We start from the raw sequence: 22,468 nt of genomic DNA on the forward strand, positions 1-22,468 counted from the left end.
TTTTTAAAAGTAGGTTTTCTATATTTTTTTCACATTTTAAGTTAAAACACGTTGCGACCACGTGGTGGCCAACTTTTCAACCAGTAGTGCCATACACTATTCGAACGGCCGTTCGAAGAGCATCTCATATCGGACAGCCCCGAAAAACTGACCACACCGGAGAACAGAGCTATTTGCAGTAATTTATAAACCTTTTAATACTTTGCCACCTCATAACTTCTCAACAAGATCCTTTACATACCATCTCATCATTAAACAAAACAGCTAGAAGCGCAGCAAGAAGATTCTACCAGCCAAATTACACAATTTTCCGACTACTTTTTCATATTTCCATGAATTTTCTCCCGAAAAAGGGTCACTGACGCCATTACCAGTTAAGTTTGTCGGCGCTCTAGAGGCCAAACGGTGCATCGAAGCCAAATTCTGATCAAATTTTGGTTCATTCTGTGTGAAACGATCATAAGGGTAACCGATCTAACAAAAACTAAGGACATTACCAACTTTCAACAAACGTTAATCTAGTTAGCAAATACCATCTGCGCCGCCATAAATGAAGGCAAAAGCGTAACAGCTGCCAACAAACGACTCATATCTAACGCTTCCGAGATAATCAAAGGGGCAGCGGCGCTCCTACCAAAACTAACTAACAAGACAATTACTTCATCCAGCAGTAACGAAAGTTCTGCATTAAAAACTGAGATCATCGAAGCCGTCAAAGCCGAGCTGATCAACTTCAAAAGTTCGATAATCACGAACCATCGCCCAACCACCTACGCTCAATCAGCGCACCCCCTCCATCCCTCCAGCAAAAAAAAACCAGTCCACTCCAAACCCTCAATAAAATAAAATAAAAAGGAAGGCACCACACCAAAAAACTCTCCACATTCAGATATAATACATCACACATCCGATGGGATGACATCATGGAGGAATTCACCCACCTGATCAAGGACCAAGTACCACCTATTGATAGCATCGACCAACTTTACCCCCGCCAACTCGACACACTCGTCGAGGAAGTCACCGCTGCGATTCAGGGAGCATGCGAAAAGGTCCTACCCAGGTGTCGTGGAGCACCCAGCAAACCTCCCTTTTGGAATGACACTCTAATCACACAGATCCACCATCGACTCTGTCGGTGCGTACGCGGCAAACTACCTCCCGCTGACATCTAGAGAGAGCGAGACATCGCCAGAAAGGAGAAGCCTTCTTCAACGCATCCACACAACATTTTAAAGACTTTTGTAATAAACAAACCAAAGAAAACGTCTGGTCAGTTACCAATAGAATCATTAAAACCAAACCCCTATCCCAACCCACTTCAACACTTTTACTTGATGATGGAACCTATACCAACAACACGGATGACACGGTACGTGCCTTGGTCAATAACTTCTTTCCCTCTGACATCTCTGACTCTACCGAAACACAGCGAACCACCCGATCTCACATGTCCCCCTAGACACCCAACCCGAACCTCCATTCACCCACACCTAAATCCTCAATGGCAAAGCACCAGGCGTCGAAAATCTGACGGCTGACATATGCTACCATTTCATCTCCCTGTTTCCCGATTACATTACAAAAATCTATAACAGATGTCTACTAACTGAACATTTTTCTCTCGCATGGAAACTCGACATTGTAAAAATCATTCCCAAACCCAACAAAATTAATCACTCCTACCTCTCCTCTTTCCGCCGAATTGGACTTATTAATGTCTTCGGCAAACTCCTTGAGAGACTTATATTCGATCGACTCATATTCTACCTAGATACTCACAACCTTAACAACCCTAAAAAATTCGGCTTCAAACAGCAAACTTCCACAACCAAAGCCATCCAAACCGCTTTCGACAAAGTCCGTCGGATGAAGGCTGCTGGAGAACATGTAGTCGCAGTTTCGCTCGACATTAAAGCCGCTTTTGATAACGCCTGGTTGATAAACTGGTGAAATTGAGAACTATTAGGGCGCTTTTAGTGTCACGCGGATTTGCTCACGCACGCGGGATTGGACCGCATGCGTAGCATCCGCAAAGAACAATTTCATATAGGTATCTATTGTTAAGCGTGATAAACGCACGCGGGACGCGGGGCGCTGTGCGGGGCGTCACCCCGGTGCGGGGTATCCGCATGCGTAAGCGCTGCCTACAACTTCAGTGCCCATTTTAGAGTCGAGCGGGGCGCACGCGCCGTATTGTACTACCGAAATGAAAATCGATACAGAACGAGTAATCATTGAAGTTCATCTGCGGCCCGTTTTGTGGGATAAACGCAATGAATTATACAAAAACAGGGACGCGAGGGAGGCTGCATGGAGAGATATTTTGAAGGAATTGGCACCTAACTACGAAAATTTGAGCGAAGAGGAAAGAAAAGAGGCGGGTATGTGTTTGGTTCATTATTTTATTTATACAAGCATCATTACTTTATTAATATAAGCATAATTATTTAATTCACAAATAACATCAAAAACCTTCTAAAACCTTTTGAGTTTAGTTAATTAATTATATATCGGTGTTGCCAGGAGACTTTTCCTTCATTGATAAAGTAATCTGCAAATATATCTCTGATATTACTTGCCGACGTATTACTACTTTCAGTCTGCTGCCTGGGTAGTGGTCCCGTAAAACCATTTGTGACAAATGTATGGCTGACCTTGTAGCCATCCCGTTTCCTTATGAAATTGTGAAGTACACATGCCGTCTTGACTATTAATTGTGCTAGATCTAACTTGACATTCATGGATCTGTGAAATATTCTAAATTTATTTGACATAATTCCAAAAGTGCATTCTATGTACCTTCTAGCTCTGGACAGACGGTAATTAAATATTTTCTTTTTGTAAGGTAAATTATCACGAGCATAAGGCCGCATCACATGTGATGATAAACCAAATGCCTCGTCTCCCACTATCACGAACGGCAACTTTGCTCTTACACTAGATGGATAAGCTACTTCGGGGCAAATAATAGGCAACTCTTGCGGGTCAGGGATACCCAACGTGTTACTTTCCAGTTTCGTATACAATTGACTCCTTCTAAAGATGGTTGAATCGGCGTTGCTTCCACTGGTACCGACATTAATATATGTAAAATTATAATCAGCATCACACATTGCGAGGAGCACTACAGAATAATATTTCTTATAATTAAAATATAGTGATCCACTGTGCGGCGGCCGAATCACTCTTATATGTTTTCCATCAATTGCACCCAAGCAATTAGGAAAATTTGTATATGTGAGAAATCCCTCTGCGATTTCTTTCCATTTGATCCCATTAAGCTGTGGAATACATTCAGACTTTAGTTCAATCCATATTATGTAACAAACTTGTCTTACTATTTCGCTAATTGTTGCAATTCCAATCACATAGGAATAGTGTAGATCAGTGAATGTATTACCAGTTGCCAAATATCTGAAAACAAAAACAATATATTAATAATATGATAACATAATATATTAATAATGCTGACATCAGACATAAGACAGCATGCACCGCTCGAATTTTACTTCAGAAGAAAAATAAATACCCTTAAGGTGAAAGGGCACGGAAGTAGCTAGCGCTAGAAGTTTTTAATTCGTTTTAACTACAGTACTATAGCTACGTTAGATTTCTATGATTTGCCGAAAATTTTATCATAGGGGGGTATTTATGCAGTTATGATTTCATATGAAAAGTTCGAAGTATAGTTATGTATCTCATATCTGCTAAAAGTGGCCACTTTTAGCAGATTTGAGACACATAACTATGCTGTAAATATTTTATAAGAAATCTTCTCTGTATAAATTAACCCCTATGGTAAAATTTCCGGCAAATGAAAGGAATCTAATAAATATATATAATATAATATAATGAAATATCGTTTATTTCAGGCAATATTTACATTACAAGATGTCCTCCTTCATGAAGGTTGACAGATGCAAATAAAGCAAATTTTTGTTAAAACAAATTAAAAACTTACAGCGCTAGTGACTTCCGGAAGTTTTCACCTTAATTTTGATGATGGCAAATTTTACTGTAACAAATAAACAAATTGCCCGATTCAATCCGGTGTTTTTCCAAAAATCCTTAAATGAAGTTCTAATTATTTTTGTAAAAAATGAATTATTTCGTCGATGTCTGCGCCGCGCCGCCCCGGCCGCGCCGTCTGCGTCTAGTATAAGATTCACTTTGCGCTATCGTTCGCGGCGAAATTGACCGGCCTGCGCCGGCCCGCCGTTTGCGTTGCGCCTAAGGGTACTTTTCCTTCAACTGCGGCCTTATTTTTCCACTCTGTATAGGTATATATATATTGCTTGATTTATCTAATGCTTCATGAGACAGTGTAAAGTTGACAACATGTGTGAATTAAGGAGGGCCTTTAATCGAATGCAGTTAAATTTCCAACTAATATCAGATTTGTACACACGGCCACAGATCAAGCTTCCCAAAACCAGTATAAACAGGACTCATGCGTTGTTTATTATCGTAGACGACTCGGCGCCCGGCGAGGCCCTAGCAAGTTCCGTTTATTGGTACTGGTTTTGGGTAACTTGATCTGAAACTGTGTGTACTTTTGCCACTTACTTATTATATTTTGTCATTTCAGACAAGAAAATACAACAACGCTGGCGAACAGCAAGGGACACTTACCAGAAAGACAAGATATCTGAAAAAAATCAGCCATCCGGCTCTGGGAGTAAGAAGAAGAAGAAGAAATATTCTTACTATGACATTTTGACTTTCTTAGACAGTACAACGGAAACTGCTGGAGAAGAGTCACTCTGTGAAGAAATGTCTGAACAAAGTAATTTAGAAACACCTAATGAGTCCACGCAACCAGATACTTCACGTCAAGAAAGTTCTCACCCAACATCAAAACAAAAACAAGTAAAATCTAAAAAGCAAGCACCATCTAAATTTGAGGCACAGTTATTAGAATGCTTAAAGTCTAATCAACTGGAGCTAGAAAGTGAGGATTTGGCTTTCTTTCAGTCTCTGCAGCCTTCATTAAAAAGATTCACTAGATATCAAAAACTAATGTTCAGAACAAAAGTGTTAAATATAGTTATGGAAATGGAAAGTCAAACACAACCTGCATACTACAGTCCCATACCTACAACAAGTTCTAGTGCTTTTACTGAGCTTGACAGTTTGTCACCGATAAATTGTCACCAAACCAATAGTATAATCCAGGATACTTCGAGTCTTAACGACAATGCTATTAGTTCTGCTGCAGTGAATGACAATGAAACTCTTATTTCGACTGAAAGCGGCCTGTTTAATATCACGTCTTATGACGTAATTTATACCCCAGCAACAACATCATCTACAGGCGAAAGTAATGTCAACGCTCAGGATACAAATTTACAAAGAAATGAATGATGTAAAATTTGATTTTTTAATTTATGAATAAAACTCTTTTTATTAAAATGAGTACGATTAACTTTTTTTCTCCAGTTTCTCTCTAATTGTTTGTTTAGTCATATGAGTGCGGTTGTACACACGGCACAGATCAAGTTACTCAAATCCAGTATAAGCGGGACTCCGACGGGTTACCTAAGTATGATAATACGCAAGGCGCGAGTTCCATTTATGCTGGTTTTGGGTAACTTGATCTGTGGCCATGTGTACTTTATCAGATAAAAAAAAGGATTGTGTATGTAGGTTGAACGTACCAATCCCAAACCAATTAAGGACTTTTTTTGACTTTAAATTACTGTCATGTGCAAACCTATAACTTTTATCTATATTATAATAAGTAGCGTGTGATGAAAGGTAGGAATGATTCCACTTTAATGGCGACATTTTATGAGTGAAATAATCTTATTTAATGAAATTTCAACATGAAATTGAATGAAATTATGAACAATGAAATTTCAGAGTACATGACAAAATTTTTTTTTTGCACATGTAAATTTACACATGACAGTAATTTGAAGTCAAAAAACGTTTATCCTACCTGTTCAAATCCCTTTCCACTAAATCATAGCAGGAAATTAAATATTTAAAATTTAAAACTTACCTTAATGTAATAGCGAGCCTCTCAATCGGTTGTATTGTAATCCTTCGTAAACTGCTTTTTTGTAGCTTATTCTCAATTTTACACAACAGTTCATCAAAAGAACGAATGGACATTCGAAAGTAATTTTTAAATTTACGTTCATTATTTTGTAGTTTTCCAAAGCGTGTAACAAACGCCCCAGCAAGAAGCCTATTTTCAAGAAAGGGATCAACATGTACTCTTGTCTTCTTGTTTCGTCGTTTGTAAAGTATGTAAGCGACACATATTCTTCTGACATTGATCATTTTTGAACACGTCTATACCGTTACGCAGCCCGTAGAAAACTGAAACTCATGCTGCGTATGATCCGCAGCGTGAAATTTTACGCATGCGGTCCAATCCCGCGTGCGTGAGCAAATCCGCGTGACACTAAAAGCGCCCTAAAAGCATATTGCATTGCATGCACTGTTTGGTCCCCAATCTACAAGAAATACATTGAAGCAACAGAGAACATTCAAATAAAGTTTCTTAAGTTTTTAAGTTTTAAGGATTTCCGAAAGTATAGTAGCTGTATAGATTCCAGCAAGTACTTTGGTATTCAATCATTAGAATGTAGACGCAAACAATACGACCTTATGTTTTTACACGCTATTTGCAACGGTTTAATTGACTGTCCTGACTTATTGTCGCTTTTACTATTTCACACCCCTTCTTCATACAATACAAGGCAAATCCAAATATTTAAAATTCCTCGGTAATACAAACTATTTACGTAACTCAGTCATGTATCGTATACCTTCAGATTATAACACAAATTACCAGCAAATAGATATATTCACTGTTACTAAAAAATGTATAAAAAATAATTTTAAAAAACTTAAATAATTTAAAAATTCTTCCTTTTGTATTAAATATATATTGTGATGAGCAATGAATCTTAGGTCTTAGAACTTAGAATTTATTATATATACATATATTCTTTGTATATTTTGTATTTGTATAGGTGAAATTGTGCTTTGTGTATGTTTAAATGTGTATTCCGTTTTGGCTATTGTGTACAGTGTTATTGTTTGAATATTGTTTAATAAGTAGATGTAGCAATACCGTTGATCAAATAAATAAAATAAATAAATTATGTAGATCAAAACCAAAGTGTTTCAAGTGTGGCCAAGACCATTCAGCTGATCAGTGCTCTATCCTGGAGAAAGATGCAGACTGTTGTCTATGCCAAGGTTCCCATTTTGCCACAAGTAAAAGATGTCTAGAATTTGATCGCCAATAAGCTATCAAAGAAACTATGGCCAAGAGCTGTATTTCGCACGCATCTAAAACTCATGCACCTATTTCAAAAATGTCTTATGCTGATGCTTTACTTTCTTCTTTCAATGTAGAAACAGTAGTTTCTACTCCTCAAAATGAACAGCCGCGTAAACAGTCTTTGAGTAACTCTTACAAAGACTGTTTTTCTTAAAAATCTATTCCTAAACTATCCAAAGGTTATGACAGAAATACGCAACAAGAATTAATTAAATACTATGATATGCCCTCATACAGATTTTTTTTTTTAAGACAATTCACACCAATTGAGCGAGTCCCATGCTAAGCTGGTGAAGATTGTTATGGGTACTAGGCAACGGATATACATACATATTATAGATAGATAGACATATAAATACATATTTAAACACCCAAGACCTAAGCACAACACCAAATGCTCATCACATCGATGTTCGTCTTAGCCGGGGATCGAACCCGGGACCCATGGATTCGCAGTCAGGAGTACTAACCACTAGACCAATGAGCCGTCTGATGCTTTACTTTCTCCTTCCAATGTAGAAACAGTAGTTTCTACTCCTCAAAATGAACAGCTGCATAAACAGTCTTTGAGTAACTCTTATAAAAAGACTGTTTTTCTTAAAAATCTATTCCTAAACTATCCAAAGGTTATGACAGAAATACACAAGATTTCATTAAATACTATGATATGCCCTCATCCAGAAATGGTTGTGGATTAAACTCAATCAACAATAATGAATTGACATAACAATCAATTGCAGACCCAGTTAAAATTCTCATTAAGAGGGTGCAGCCGTGAGAAGGCGAGATTTCGATATTTTAGTGACTTTTGACATGCTACTTTTCACATAATCGAAGCTTATTAAATAAAGAAATGTACAATTATGTAAACATAAAGTCTTATAGAAGTGTACTGCAAAGGAAAATTTTGGTACTTAATAGTACATCTTTGTTTAATTTGTCATTTCTTAAAAGCAAAATTTCAAAAGCGCTCGTCAGAGCTCACTTTGAGATATGAAATTACCATTAAGCTATGTAAATACATTTTTTTAAATATTTTCGTAGGACAGAATATATAGTCTATTGGTGAACCACAGCGGAAAATATTAAAAATTATATATTTTAATAATTACGCACCCATTTTTATAAATGACTTATTATACGATTTTGGAAACAGCTTTTTATGAGAAAAGCCCGATTTTATTCGTTAAAACTATTTTGTATCGATTAACTGAGGATGAATAAATAATAAAAGTAAATTTACATAATTATTATACGACGATAGTTATTACAAACTATTATTGAAAATGGCCTTACGCGCACGGGCGAATGTGATTTAGTACGCGCCGGGTCATCCCAGAGGGTGGACGTATCGCTCATTTCCCGCGCGTCTAAAAGTTGATTGACCTTACGTACGACCGAGGTTCAAAAGGAGTATAGTGCGTCATTGGATTTGATACTTTAGTAAGTAAAATTTCTAGTTAATGTTTCTTTCGAGTTGTCATATCGCAATTTTGCTAAAAAATAATATTATTACAGGCATGGGTAACAAACGCAAAAAATATAGTTGCAGTAGAAATGCGAAGTCTGCAGCGAACGCCAGGCAATCAAAAAGGTAAATTAATTTCGCGATATTTTTCTGTCATTTACAGGTAATTTGGTATGTAAGTAAAATCTGTTCATCGTTACTGTTTAGTAAACAATTACGGCGTACTGACAACCAAAGACAATATAATATATTAATATCTTGGTTGATGAATAAGAATAATTTATTAGTTTTAAACATAGTATAAAATTGGTGTTACAATATCAACAGAGTTCGCATGTTTAGCTAAAATAATAGCATGTAAATCACAGATATAGATGTACATAGATAACGCAAGTATCACGATTTGTATTGAAACCAAGCGTGCCGACTTTTTAATACCTATTGTGACGTCACAGCCGAAATTTAGTGACGGGAAATCCAAACCGATTCAAAGACACCGATGCCGCCGATGCCACTAGTTACTAGCTTTGCTACCAGCTTACATTATACCGTTAGTCTTTTCTTATGACGCGCGTGGACTGAAGTTAGCGGCGATCGACCTTGACGCTTGGTCGGGGTTCGGACACGCGAAGTACATGCATTTTGCGTTTTCTATGTAAATCTATATCTGTGATGTAAATATTCATTACATATACAATAGTATTACATTTAAAAATAAAATAAAAATATGTCAATTAATTTCCAATATTTATAAAAGTAACGTCAAAAAATAAGTATTTAAACAAACAAATGTTTGTTTAAATACTTATTTTAATAATGTTATAATAATAAAACGTTTTCCAGGAGAAAGATTAACGAGGAAAAAAACCAACGTACTCATGAATCTCCTGACAATAACGACTCCTGTGTTGATTCAAAAAATAATAATCGTGACAATGTAAGTATTTACTATCAGCTAGTATAATTAGCTATTCATACTTAAATTTAAATCAGTATATATTTAGCAGTCATCTGGGTAAATTAATCAGTAAATTAGAGGCTTTTACTAAACCCCGGTTTCCAATTAAATCATTGTCTAATAACCAGCCAAGTAATTGAGCGCAATATTAAACCAGATGGCTGAATGTCGTGTAGTCATTTATATTAAATCAGATACCTATTTATGGATTTGTGATGTTTGGGTAAGGTGACCAAGTAAGTTGTACGCAATGTAACTTGGAGGTATCTCCAAGTTTTCCTACTATTTTATTATTATTTAAAATAAAATGTTAATCCAGTTCTTTATTTTTTTTAATAGGAATTATTTGATGCACTCATATCGGATCTGGAAAAAATAGATGAGAAAAAACAAAATATACATTTAGAAGAAACGGCAAATATTGAAGAGTTTGAATTGGTATATAACGTTGGTCACTATATCACGTAGTCACGCTATCTGCCATGCGTAATTCAATTATTAATCTTGATTACTGATTTCAGGAAGTGGAGCCACAAAAACATATCATTCCTCCATATCAAATTATAGGAAGAAGGATTGTTGATTTCATGTATTTCTTTGATCAAATCAAAATCGTAGCTAACCATAATCCTGGACTCGGTTGTTCAATAAGTAATGTTGAAATTGTCAAAGAAATACTTAATGGCTTAGAATCGACAATCCACTTCAAATGTACAATGTGTAACAAGAAATTTAATGTCACACTATGCAATAATAATTTTCCAAAAGAGATGACCACAAACCATGCTGCAGTGACTGGTGCCATGTTAATTGGTTGTGGTTGGAGCAACCTGAATGAGTTTTTGAGTGCTATAGATCTTCCAAATTTAGGTCAAAAATCTTATGCAACTTGCCATAATGACGTATCCAAGTGGTGGGCAGTTGCTGCAGAGGCATCAATGAAAGAGGCTGCTGAGGAGGAAGCAAAGCTAGCCATCGAAGGTGGTGAAGTTATAACAGGAATTCCTTCAATCACAGTAGTAGCCGATGCTTGTTGGTCGAAACGGTCCTACAAAAGTAACTTTTCTGCACCTTCTGGAGCAGGCGCAATTATTGGAATTAAAACAGGGAAGGTGTTACATATGGAAGTAAAAAATAAATACTGCATAATTTGTGCCCGATCGTTGAAGAACAATAATTCGCCTCCAAATCATAAATGTGCTCGTAATCACACAGGTTCCTCGAGTAGCATGGAACAAGCTAGTATTGTCGAAGGCTTCAAAAACTCAGTTGAAAAGCGCAATTTAATATACTCGACGCTTATCGCCGATGGAGATGCGAGCACATACAAAAAAATTTTGGAAAGCCGGCCCTATGCCAATGTTCAAGTCCAGAAAATTGAATGCTCCAATCACTTATTAAGAAACTACTGTAGCAAACTAATGCAACTGCAAAAAGATACTTCGATTCCTCTTACTGAGCGCAAATTATTAACTTCCGAACGCATCACTCGTCTCCGAACAGCGGTAAGAGCAGCAGCTCGCTTTCGCAATGCTCAAACTACAAGCAACTCTGAAAAAATTTTAAAACTAAGAGACGACATCATCAACAGTCCGAAGCATGTTTTTGGCGACCACAGTGCATGTGAAAATTATTATTGTCCAGAGGATAAAAAAAAAGAGCAGAACCTAGTTCCTGTTGTAAAAAACTTGTTTGGTAAACTTATAGCTCACGTGTCCCAAATAGCCTTGCATTCTAAAAGTTTACTCTGGAATGTCAACAACAACAGAGCCGAACAGTTTAATAGCATTGTGGCTAAGCATATAGGGGCAAAAAGAATAAATTTTTCTTTAAAAAACTCTTATACTGCCAGGTATTATGAAATGTCTAATTGCTCTTTCCTTTATATTACGAGTAGAATAGAATAGAATTTGTAGCATATTGTTTGTGGATAATGGATATTTTATTATTATTATAGGTGCCATGCTGCGGTTGTTGCATTTAATACCGGTAAACCACAGTACAATTTATACCAAACTAACTTCAAACAAAGTCCGAGGAAAGCTGTAAAAATTCTGGAGTTGCGCCGGCGTAGGCGCAATATTCATCGCCGCCGTCAAGGTCCTAAAAGGAAAATAATATTTAGTAATGAGAACCGAGACTACGGAGAGAAATGCCAAAAACCAGATTTGAGTCCAGAGCAGTACGACATAGCCAAAAGTTTGTTTTTGTCTAATTTGAAAGAACTTGTGGAAAATCGTCATGCCGTTGAACGTGACACGGTATTACAAGCTGAAAGTGCGTTGTGGCTAGAGCTCCGTAGATGCCTGTTGACAGCCTCATCATTCAGCAAGGTAATTTAAATATTAATATAAGCGCAGGTTTCTTCCTGGAATGTAACTCAGCTATCCGTACTAAGCTATTTTTTTTTTAGATTTGCAAGAGACGACCCAACATAAGCTCAGCACCTCTTGTGAAGTCCATCGTATACTCGTATTCGTTGGACAAAGTGCCAGCCATAGAATATGGTAAAAGTAATGAAAAATCTGCTATAGACCAACTACAGCAACAAGAAAACATCGTTGTGGAAAAGTGTGGACTTTTCATCGACAAAGAGCATTATTTCTTGGGTGCATCTCCCGATGGTCTCTACAACCAGGGAATTATTGAAATAAAATGTCCATATTCTGCACGCAACATGGATGCTGAGGAAGCGATAAGGCAGCGCAAAATTAAATTTTGGAAATTGGACGGCACCGTTAATACCAACCACGATTGGTATTACCAAATTCAGGGGCAGCTTCACATTAGGTAACTGCAGCATTGTTAATATTTTTTCATATTATCGATATACCGTTTAGGCGCGTTTCGTTGCACGAGCTATACCAATCGTAATTTGAACTAAACGCCCCTAAAAAGGTGTACATCTTTTAACCCTCGGGAAGTCTGGTGGGTAAAAATCAAACGGCGTGCCTGGTGGGTCTAACGTGAATGTAACGATAATAATCATTCTCACATTTTTTTTTATGTTTCAGCGAAAAGAAATTGTGTCTTTTTGCTGTGTGGACTGATCAACAATTTCCACTTAAAGTGGAAGTAATATCAAGGGACGAGGGTTTTTGGTGCCAAAAAATGAAACCGAAATTAATCAATTTCTACGAAAAGTGCCTCTTACCTGAATATATCGACCCCAGGAAAAGCCGGTCGATGCCAATCAGGAGCACTTGTTTGTAAATAATAAAATCTAAAAATGTAATTTATGATGTATCATTTACCCAATACTAGTTTGATAAAAATTAAAAAGTTTCATGGGGGCACACACACGTGACCGTGTATATCAAAGTATCAATATTATTTTATCCTACTATTCCACGTTCGAGATAGCGCTTACGCACACAGACGCATTTTGTTGTTGTGTAGCTCGTCTCGCGTCGATTTTGACTTGGCTGAATTGGGATAAGCGCTCTTAACACTTTATCACAGTCTAATATTCTTTCACCGTCCAACGCGGCTCCTTTAATTGACACTATCGTTAACTTACCAAATTATATTAATAATAGACAAGCAAGCCAAAGCTCTACAGTGGAACTGTAGAAGTGCTTTGTCTAAGAAAAGTGATATTATTTATCTTATCTATATATATAAAAATGAATTGCTGTTCGTTAGTCTCGCTAAAACTCGGGAACGGCTAGGCCGATTTGGCTAATTATGATCTTAAAATATTTGTGGAAGATCAGGGAAGGTTTAACGATGGGAAACGTAAATAATAATTAAAGAAAAATACTAAAAACGACGGGGAGGCCTTTACCGGAGAGGGTTCCTGATACTTACTAACTGTAAAAGTTACTCACTAACACATGAGATAACTAGATATATTTGTATTAGGAAATTAAGTTAAGGCTTAAAATAAAATAAAAAAAAAAAAACTAAAAACGACAATTGAATTTCCCAATACAAACTGTTATTAGATGGGAAATTGGACGTCTTTTTAGAAATAAAAAATTGTCACTTGCTTGTCATCTACATATTTGTAGATTCTTTCAAAAATATGTGTTTCATAGTATTAGGCTGCCAGTCCACCAGAGCGGAGCGAGGCAGCGGAGCCGAGAAACGGAGAAATATTAACCAATAGGATTGCACAAAATCTCCGCTCCTCTTAAGTGGACAGGGACTTGCGAGCTAGTTTAAAATTTCATATAAAACCGGTATGCGGAGCGGGGAAACGGAGCGGGGAAACGTGCGGGGATGCGGAGCGGGGAAGCGAGTGCGGGCGCGGGCGCACTTTGCGCCGGCAGTGTGCCGCCGTATTCCGACCAGTGCGTATGTGACCGAAGATAATGGATGAAAAACTTATTGAAAGTGTGAAAAAGTTTCCGTGCATTTGGAACACATCTTCAGAATTTTACAAATGCAACGAAACAAAAGATGCTGCGTGGGACCAAATTATCATTGAAACAAACATATCGGATGGTAAATAATATGTATCTTTATTCTATAATACCTTCTAGTAGGTACATATTGATATCTTTTTTTTTATTTAACAAAATAGCCTATATAATGTAATAGCCTAAATAGTTAAATAATGTCCGCAGCTGGCCAAATTATCTATATCTGTCTCACATCACTGACTATTATAGATTCTTTTCAAAATTCGAGTATCTTGCCATGGTACCTTCCCCTGATTATTAAAGTATGAACAATACATTTCACGAACTTGATAACCATCGTTACTAGAATGTTGTGTTTCTATAATATCACCAACTGATAATAATGATTGCTCCATGTTATTTTCAATATTGTTTATATAATTAGGTTGTCTTTGAATTAAATAATTGTGCAAAACACATGTTGCTTTTATTACCTTGTCAACTGTTTCTATTTTGCATTCAAAATCTTTATGATACACGTACCACTTTCTCGTCAATACACCGAAAGTTGCCTCAACAATACGACGTGCTCTTGATAATCGGTAATTAAAAATTTTTTTTTCTGCGTTAAGTCCATCACGTGGGTAAGGCCTCATAAAATTTTCCATTAATGGAAAAGCTTCGTCTCCTATAAATACGAACGGCATTTTTGCTCCACCTTGATAAAATGGTACCGGCTGAGGTAAATTCAATCTCTTTTCTTTTAGACTCTTTCCGAAAATGCTGTTATCAAAAATTCCTGCATCAGAAAATCTTCCCATAGATCCCACATCAGCCATTATGATTTTCCTTTTGGCATCAGCTAAACACATCAATACTACAGAAAATCTCTTTTTGTAGTTGAAAAACGAGGACCCGGTTTTCGAGGGAGCCTTGATATATACGTGCTTGCCATCAAGAGCACCTATACAATTTTTAAATTGCCATAGTTCATCAAAATCTTTTGCGATTTCTTTCCAGTCGTTTTCTGTTGGTTGTGACATGACAAGAGGTTGCAATATATTCCATAAAGCATCACAAACCTCCTCAACAATTCTTGATACACTTTTCAATCCAATTCTAAAATTCTCTCCCATCGTTGTAAATGACTGGCCGGTTGCTAAATACCTAAAAAAAAACGTATTTAATTGTACTTCGCGTAAGTGATGTAATATTTTTGTCATAAATAGACCATGTAATACATTTTTGTGTTTGTTGATTGTTTCAGTTACAACTGCCAAGTCGCGATGGAAACAACTGAGAGATAACCATCGGGATGCCTTAAAAAGACAAAATGCAACAAGGAGTGGACAGGCTAGAAAACAACGAAAAGAATGGAAATATCAAAAAGCCATGTCATTTTTATTGCCTTACATGAGTAACAGAGACCGGTCAACAAATTTTACGCCCCTGGACCACTCAGTAAGCGAAACTTCAAATCCGCCAAATACCATTGAAGAGAGTTCACGGGAATCATGCAATTTTTTGCCATCAAATTCAAATAATCTTCCTTCTGCCGATGATCCTAAGAATCCAACAGCTTCGGAATCTCTTCCATCAACATCCAAAAAAAGAAAGAACGATGAAATTCTAGATTATTTAAAAAAAAATCAAGAACGCCGCGAAGTGTTGGAACGAGAACGGATAGAACTTAAAAACATGATGTCAGCCAGTGATAAATACGATGAAATAGACTTATTTTTTTTAAATTTGGCTGCATCGACAAAAAAGCTGCCGTATTATTTTCAACTTCAAATTAAAAAAACCTGCTTTAATGCGGTAATGTCAGCTGAAGAAAGTAATCTTCAACATAGTTGGTATTCTCCGAATAATTATGGTTATTCTACAGGCTCAACACCTACATCAGATAACATCAACACTAGTATCGATACTCCTAGTGCTTCAGATAATATCAACACTAGTATCAATATTCCTAGTGCTTCAGATAATATCAACACTAGTCTTAATATTCCTAGTGCTTCAGATAATACCAACACTAGTGTCAATATTCCTAGTGCTTCAGATAATATTAACACTAGTATCATTAATCCTAGCGCTTTACAAATTCCAACAACCCAGGATATTGAAACATCTGCAGCAGAGCCAACAGAACCCAATGAAAATGCGGTCAATTTTGAGACAGATTACGATTTTTAAATTAATATAACATGGCTTCTATAACTGTATGCAAAAATAAAAGTTACTTTGATTTAAAATGTGTACTTACTTTAAACACACCGCTAATCTTTCACGGCTACTAATTGAATTTCTGTAATTTGTGTCTTGTTTCCGAATATATGGTTCAATCAGGGAGTGAAGTTCATAAAAAGTACATCTTGAAACTCTATAAGAATTTTCGAAAGTTTCTTCATCAGCCGTTTGGAAAAAAGTAAAATATTCACTGTGTTCTGAACGATGTTTGATATGATTTCTTAACCAAAATCTATGTTTCCTCATAGAATTGTTCAAATGGTATATGGTAAGTATTTCGGCTTCTTCTGACTCCAACTCTTCTTCCTCAAGCAATGTAAGGTAATAATGTATCAACTTTTTCGATGGCATGTCTGCTATCACTGACATTTCGCGTAGAATTAAACCAATCGCCCCACGCCGGGAGCTCGAAATCACTCGTCGCGTACTTGCTGCCTAGCTCCGCATATTGAAAAACACAGCAACTCCGCTCCGCATTACTTCCTCACTCCGCTCCGCAGCCTCGCTCCGCTCCGGTGGACAGTCACAGTACGCAACTCCACTCCGCATTAGTCCGTTTCTCGGCTCCGCTGCCTCACTCCGCTCTGGTGGACTGGCAGCCTTAGTATGTAGTCTGCTGTATGAGGGCCGATCTCTTTGGTCTGTTTTAAAAGTTTTGACACAAATATATGTTGGTGAAACAAAGTTCAGGGGGTCATCTAGTAAAATATAAGATATGTATCAAAATAATGATTCTGTTCTACTAGCGACATCTAGTTGTATATAAAGAAAAGACTGCATTGTGGGTCTATGTATGATCGAATTAAACTAGTCTGCCAACGTCAACCATTGTTTCATTATAGGTTATGGGCCCAGACTCCTTTTTAAGTGCATTTTGGAAGTTTAAAGTATTCTCTTTATCCATACTGCTATAATAATGTCGGTGAATTATATAGCCAACGTCCCAAAGTTGAAGGGTCGTGAAAACTATGACGACTGGTGTTTTGCGGTGCAAAATGTTTTGGTGCTAGAAGGCATGGTGGATAAAATCAAGACACAGCTATCAGCATCGGCGTCTGCGAGTGATATTGAAAGTGATGCTAAAGTCAAAGCAAAATTGATATTAACAATCGATACATCTTTATATGTATATATACCTCTCAACACTCTCTTACTGCTATACAAAGCATAAGCAGAATCTATTATAACATATGGACTTTCAATCTATGGGAGAACATGCAAAACTTATCTTAATCAAATATTTTCATTACAAATACGTACTTTAAAAGCAATTGCTCCTTTAAAAATAAAATCACAATATAAAGAAGACTACAGAAAGCTATTTGCATTTTTCAAAATTATACCTATACAAGAGAAAATACAGCTAGGATTATTAAATGAAAACTACTTTACAGAAAATTACCTTAAAACAACTAAAACTCACTATCACTATACAACAAGTAGAAAATTAAAAAACGAATTTCTATTACCAAAATACAATAATTTATATGGGAAAAAAACATATTATTCCAAATCTATTAAACTCGTTACCAGCTACACTATTTACTAAAGAAACAATATTAAATTTAAATTAAAAAATTACTTTATAAATCAAACAATTACAAATTATGCATAACAAAAATAAGACATCGTCATTTAATTCATATTCGAATATTGGAACACATCCTGTATTCGAATGAGAATTCTCGTCAAGAACAGGTTTCTTGCATCGGCTAACTGAGGAGCGACAATGTTTCAATTGGTTTATTACGTTGTTCGTGCAATTTTGATGGTTTAATGGTAAAAATGTTATATTGTATAGTATGTCTACTGGCCTAAGTATGTAATAAGTTAATTATTTAAATATGTTCGACGACCTGGTGGACAGAAAAACTGTGTTCAGTTTGTGTTTCCACCACACCAACTTCTTTCTATTTAAGATCATGTATATAATAAATAAATAATAATAAATGTTCATATCAAGCAGCCAGCTACGGCATATGATTTATGGTCTACGCTTAAACATATGTATGATGATTCCGGCTACATGAGGAAGATTAGTCTACTGAGAAATCTCATTAACATTCGGCTAGAAAACTGTGAGTCAATGGCACAGTATGTTACTCAAATTGTAGAAACGAGCCAGTAACTTCGAGGAACAGGATTCAGTATAACTGATGAGTGGATTGGAGCATTAATGTTAGCGGGATTGACCGAAAAATATGCGCCTATGATAATGGCCATTGAGCATTCTGGAATTGAGGTTAGTGCAGATATTGTAAAAACAAAATTGGTAGACATATGTGCTGATGATTATGTTGGTACTACATCCGGTTCAGAAAGTGCATTTATTGCGAAAGGAAGACATTGAAAAGTGGCAATACTAAAAGCGGCCATATTAATAGACAATCAGATACGACGAAACCTATCAAATTTATAAAGTGCTACAAATGTAAACAAACCGGTCACTATAAAATCAGTGTCCGCAATCGGATGATACTAAACGAAAACAGACGCTTCAGTGCTGTTTTTCTGAGTGGAAATTTTAATCAGAACAGCTGGTATATCGATAGTGGCGCACATGACTGCAAACAAAGATAACCTCACGAATGTATCGCAGCAGCAGGAAACCAAAGAAATTTTTATCGCAAATCAGACTAGAGTTTCAGTGTTGTGTTCTGGCGACGTTAACATCGTTACAGTAGTCAATGGAGAAGAATACGACGTTACAGTCGCAGATGTATTGTATGTAGGAAGAGGGTAGTTTGCGTCTCAAGTGTAAACGGCTGTTTTGATAGTTCTGTAGGAAAAATAAGTTTTTTTATAGTTCTTTTGTTGTTGGACAGTGCTATTTCATACATCAATGCTATTTAACCATAATAGCATTGATCCCGAGAGCAGGTTTGAATATAACTGTATAAATTAACTTTTCAAAATGAACTGTGCTGCGTGTAATAAGTCAGTAAAAAATGAAGACCTAATGGTCTGCACACCCTGCAGGGCCGCGTATCATTACAAGTGCATTAACATGACTCCAATACATTTAAAAAAATATATAACAAAACTAAAACAGTCTTGGATTTGCCCCTCCTGCCAGAATGTCACGGCAAGGCGTAAAGGTGACGAGACACCCGTTAAGACTCAATTATTGGAGTCCTCTCCGGAAAGCAGTGCATCATCAAATAGCATTTCGCACACCGGAACTAGCCCAGTAACGTATGAACAGCTTAAAGTACTTCTGGAATCGAACATAAGTGCTGCTCTCACCGAGATTAAAAATGAGTTTTCGCAAACGGTTGATTTTTTGTCCGGTCAATTAGCTGAGTATAAAAATGAATTAAATACTCACATGGGGAGAATCCTGGCACTTGAAAGTGATAATATGGAATTGCGGGCTGAACTCAACACTGTACGCAAACAACTCTCGTCACAGAATACCTCAGGTCTTAGTACCACCGTTACAGAATTTCGATATGAGTTAAACGAACGCTGCCAAATGGATTTACTCAACGACATTGAAATATCTGGTATACCGGAATTTCCTAATGAGTCCCCGGTGCACCTCGTTCTTACTACCGCACAGAAGCTCGGAGTCATTATTGAGGAGCGCGATATAGTTAGTGTACTCCGCGTCGGTGCTAAACCTCCAACTAACAATGATTCGGACGGCTCGCAAATCATTACCCGTCCCCGGCTGATTGCGGTGAGACTCGTGCGCCGTTCCATTAGAAATGATCTTTTAAAACAGGCTAGAGTAAAACGTAACTTATCAACAGCTGATTTTGGCTTTCCATCACACGCCCCGAAGCCGATTTATATCAATGAGAGGTTAACAAGGGCCAATCGCTTGCTTTATGGTAAGCTACGAGAGAAATGTAAGGAACACCGTTGGAGATTTGTGTGGACGAAGGAGGGTCGTGTGTTTGCTAGGCAGACAGAAACAACTAAGATAAATATTTTTCGTACTGAAGCCGACATTCTGCGTGTGTTTGGGAGTATCCCTAGTGTATCTGATACATGTGGCTAAGATTAATGGTAGTGTGTCTTTCTTTGATTTAATATTGTATACTGTCTATACTTTGCCATCGGTAATTGTTTCTGTAAATGATGTGTATGTTGTGGTAGTATTCAATGTGATTTATTGGTTCTTTGGTATGCATAAACTTATATACTTAAGTCACGGCCTAATTTACTTACATTTATGTATTTATTTATTCTGTACCCAGGGTAATATTTGTTTGACTTATTAAGACCATCAAATGATACCACAGGACTTAAATATAATTATTTTATTTAAAGTATTGTGTATGTATATGTATATTAACTATTCTTACTTTGCATGCATTAACTTCATATATATTTTTCATTAATAACAAAAAAATATACTACTTTTTATATTACTTATTGTCAATCTACTCATCACCTACAAAACACAAAATGTACTGTTTGCATATATATACAGTTCAACACATTGTATATATATATATATGCAATATATAATACACGGGCTTACAAAACAAACAAATTCACTTCCACTCTGCCGCTCAAAACAGTTCTAAACCTCTCTCTTTACCCTACCATGACTATGTCACATTTCACACTAAGGGCAATAGCGCACTAGCGGCCAGGTCGCGGCGGCCATCGAGATAGAAACCATAGTATGAAATCGCCATATAGCACGCGCACCTGGCCGCACGCGGCCAGCGGCCACACCGAGCCGCAGCGGCCAGCGAGATCAAAGCGACGCATTTGCGGCCCGTGTTCGGTCGCTGGTCGCTGCGGCCACTGGGATCAATTGCATTGTAGTTAAATAAGCAGTGTGGGCGCACTAGCCGCGGCGGCCGCACGTATTGTGGAACTACAGCGTGTTTTGTAATCATTGCGATGTCTTTCGACACGGAAAGATTTATAACCGAGATTGAGACAAGGAGGGCGTTGTGGGACATGTCCTGTGAAGACTATGCCAATCGTGACTTAAAGAGGATGATGTGGGAAGAGATTATAGAAATATTTAGTAATGAAAAATTAACAATAACTGAAAAAAACGAACTCGGTAAGTAATGTTTATTTTTTTGTGTTCTCAGAGCTGAGCTGAGACAAGCGGCGAGGTGTGCGGGGGTGGGCCCCAGGCGCTTGTACCTTCCAGGTACCACGTTTTTTTCTAATCAATTGTTAACGTAACTCACGTGGGCCCTGCGTTGTCTCTGTCTCTCTATTAGAAGTTTGTATAAGTCTGTCTATACTAGTTTTAAAGACGCGAGGCTTTGTATGTTTATTTTATTGTGTTCTCAGCAGAGCTACTCGATTTTGCCACTTGAAAAACTTGAAAATGAAACACTTTGAAAAATATATTATTTGAATTAAAAAGAAAATATATAAAAATTATATGAATTATAAATTAAAATAAATAAATACAATATAAATAAAATTATATTGCATTATAAAGTAAATTAAAATAAAAATATTAAAAAAAATAATACCTAGTAAAGTTATATTCTTTTTAATTCCTATCTTCTATTCTTTCTATATTCTTTCCATATATATATAAATAAAACCCGTTGTCCGTTGTCACGACATAACATGAAAACGGCTTGACCGATTTGTCTGATTTTTTTTTGTAGTTTTCTTATACTCTGTACAAGGTTCTTACGGAAAAAAATATTAAGAAAATCTCTCAGAAAGATTGAAATATATACATTAAATTTTGCATATTTTAAAAAACGCGCATAACGAATGTCAACGTCATTGAATTAAAAATAAAACTGTGATAATCTGTGACACCACATCCACGACCGCGCTAACAAATGTCAATGTCTTTCAATTTAAAACAAAAAATTCTGTGGTAATCTAATAATTTTGGGACTTCCTTTTTTGGCGGGAAGGAAGGGCGCCTTTTTTAAACAATTTTTTCAATAAATTCAAATAAGTTGGTAAACTAACGAAATACCTAGCTGGGACTAGTCGTAATGGAGTCGGAGAGCGGCGGAGATGACGATGGGTGTATGGCGACACCGCGGACAACAAATAAGCGAAATATGAAGGGGCAGCTTCCAGTGGCGTCTTCATCACCGTACGATAAGTACAAACCCTACTTTAAACCTGAATATAAAAGGTCATACCCGGACAACAGCTCTAAGGAGGAATTCCCGATCTATGTTGAAGGA

General features: G+C 36.8%; 5 protein-coding genes across 6 annotated transcripts; 3 read left to right on the plus strand and 2 right to left on the minus strand.

Moving 5' to 3' along the window:
• The first annotated feature begins 2,073 nt into the window (after positions 1-2,073).
• LOC125058454 lies at positions 2,074-5,418 on the plus strand. Its single transcript, XM_047662530.1, has 2 exons — positions 2,074-2,384; positions 4,592-5,418. Exons 1-2 carry the CDS (start codon positions 2,210-2,212, stop codon positions 5,365-5,367), a joined length of 951 nt encoding a protein of 316 aa, XP_047518486.1. The 5' UTR covers positions 2,074-2,209; the 3' UTR covers positions 5,368-5,418.
• LOC125058450 (protein ANTAGONIST OF LIKE HETEROCHROMATIN PROTEIN 1-like) lies at positions 2,386-6,434 on the minus strand. 2 transcript variants are annotated; one of them, XR_007118407.1, is made up of 2 exons: positions 3,965-4,596; positions 2,386-3,417 (listed from the first exon to the last, which is right to left on the minus strand). XR_007118407.1 is itself a non-coding variant. In XM_047662523.1 (2 exons), exons 1-2 carry the CDS (start codon positions 6,289-6,291, stop codon positions 2,499-2,501), a joined length of 1,203 nt encoding a protein of 400 aa, XP_047518479.1. In that variant the 5' UTR covers positions 6,292-6,434; the 3' UTR covers positions 2,386-2,498. The 2 variants fall into 2 exon arrangements, 1 of the variants encoding a protein (XP_047518479.1); XM_047662523.1 differs by lacking the exon at positions 3,965-4,596 and adding an exon at positions 6,008-6,434.
• Positions 6,435-8,223: 1,789 nt separating this feature from the next.
• On the plus strand, positions 8,224-13,168 carry LOC125058852. Its single transcript, XM_047662997.1, has 9 exons — positions 8,224-8,746; positions 8,822-8,897; positions 9,615-9,708; positions 10,069-10,167; positions 10,251-11,581; positions 11,687-12,062; positions 12,143-12,519; positions 12,744-12,830; positions 13,129-13,168. Exons 2-9 carry the CDS (start codon positions 8,824-8,826, stop codon positions 13,166-13,168), a joined length of 2,478 nt encoding a protein of 825 aa, XP_047518953.1. The 5' UTR covers positions 8,224-8,746; positions 8,822-8,823.
• Positions 13,169-14,045: 877 nt separating this feature from the next.
• On the plus strand, positions 14,046-16,330 carry LOC125058453. Its single transcript, XM_047662529.1, has 2 exons — positions 14,046-14,178; positions 15,343-16,330. The coding sequence occupies exons 1-2, from the start codon at positions 14,046-14,048 to the stop codon at positions 16,269-16,271; spliced, it is 1,062 nt and encodes a 353-aa protein (XP_047518485.1). The 3' UTR covers positions 16,272-16,330.
• LOC125058448 lies at positions 14,172-16,912 on the minus strand. Its single transcript, XM_047662521.1, has 2 exons — positions 16,342-16,912; positions 14,172-15,242 (listed from the first exon to the last, which is right to left on the minus strand). The coding sequence occupies exons 1-2, from the start codon at positions 16,692-16,694 to the stop codon at positions 14,330-14,332; spliced, it is 1,266 nt and encodes a 421-aa protein (XP_047518477.1). The 5' UTR covers positions 16,695-16,912; the 3' UTR covers positions 14,172-14,329.
• Positions 16,913-22,468: the final 5,556 nt, after the last annotated feature.

This window comes from Pieris napi, chromosome 18 (assembly GCF_905475465.1).
Source record: "Pieris napi chromosome 18, ilPieNapi1.2, whole genome shotgun sequence".
NCBI classification, from domain to species: domain Eukaryota; kingdom Metazoa; phylum Arthropoda; class Insecta; order Lepidoptera; family Pieridae; genus Pieris; species Pieris napi.

Coding starts and splice junctions, on each gene's coding strand:
- LOC125058454 (XM_047662530.1), top strand. CDS start 2,210: ATGAAAATCGATACAGAACGAGTAATCATTGAAGTTCATCTGCGGCCC. Junction 2,385..4,591: donor AGAGGAAAGAAAAGAGGCGG/GTATGTGTTTGG, acceptor TTGTCATTTCAG/ACAAGAAAATACAACAACGC.
- LOC125058450 (XM_047662523.1), bottom strand. CDS start 6,291: ATGATCAATGTCAGAAGAATATGTGTCGCTTACATACTTTACAAACGA. Junction 3,418..6,007: donor AGGCTCGCTATTACATTAAG/GTAAGTTTTAAA, acceptor TTTTGTTTTCAG/ATATTTGGCAACTGGTAATA.
- LOC125058852 (XM_047662997.1), top strand. CDS start 8,824: ATGGGTAACAAACGCAAAAAATATAGTTGCAGTAGAAATGCGAAGTCT. Junction 9,709..10,068: donor AAAATAATAATCGTGACAAT/GTAAGTATTTAC, acceptor TTTTTTTAATAG/GAATTATTTGATGCACTCAT. Junction 12,831..13,128: donor TCAAGGGACGAGGGTTTTTG/GTGCCAAAAAAT, acceptor GTTGTTGTGTAG/CTCGTCTCGCGTCGATTTTG.
- LOC125058453 (XM_047662529.1), top strand. CDS start 14,046: ATGGATGAAAAACTTATTGAAAGTGTGAAAAAGTTTCCGTGCATTTGG. Junction 14,179..15,342: donor TGAAACAAACATATCGGATG/GTAAATAATATG, acceptor TGATTGTTTCAG/TTACAACTGCCAAGTCGCGA.
- LOC125058448 (XM_047662521.1), bottom strand. CDS start 16,694: ATGTCAGTGATAGCAGACATGCCATCGAAAAAGTTGATACATTATTAC. Junction 15,243..16,341: donor AGATTAGCGGTGTGTTTAAA/GTAAGTACACAT, acceptor GTTTTTTTTTAG/GTATTTAGCAACCGGCCAGT.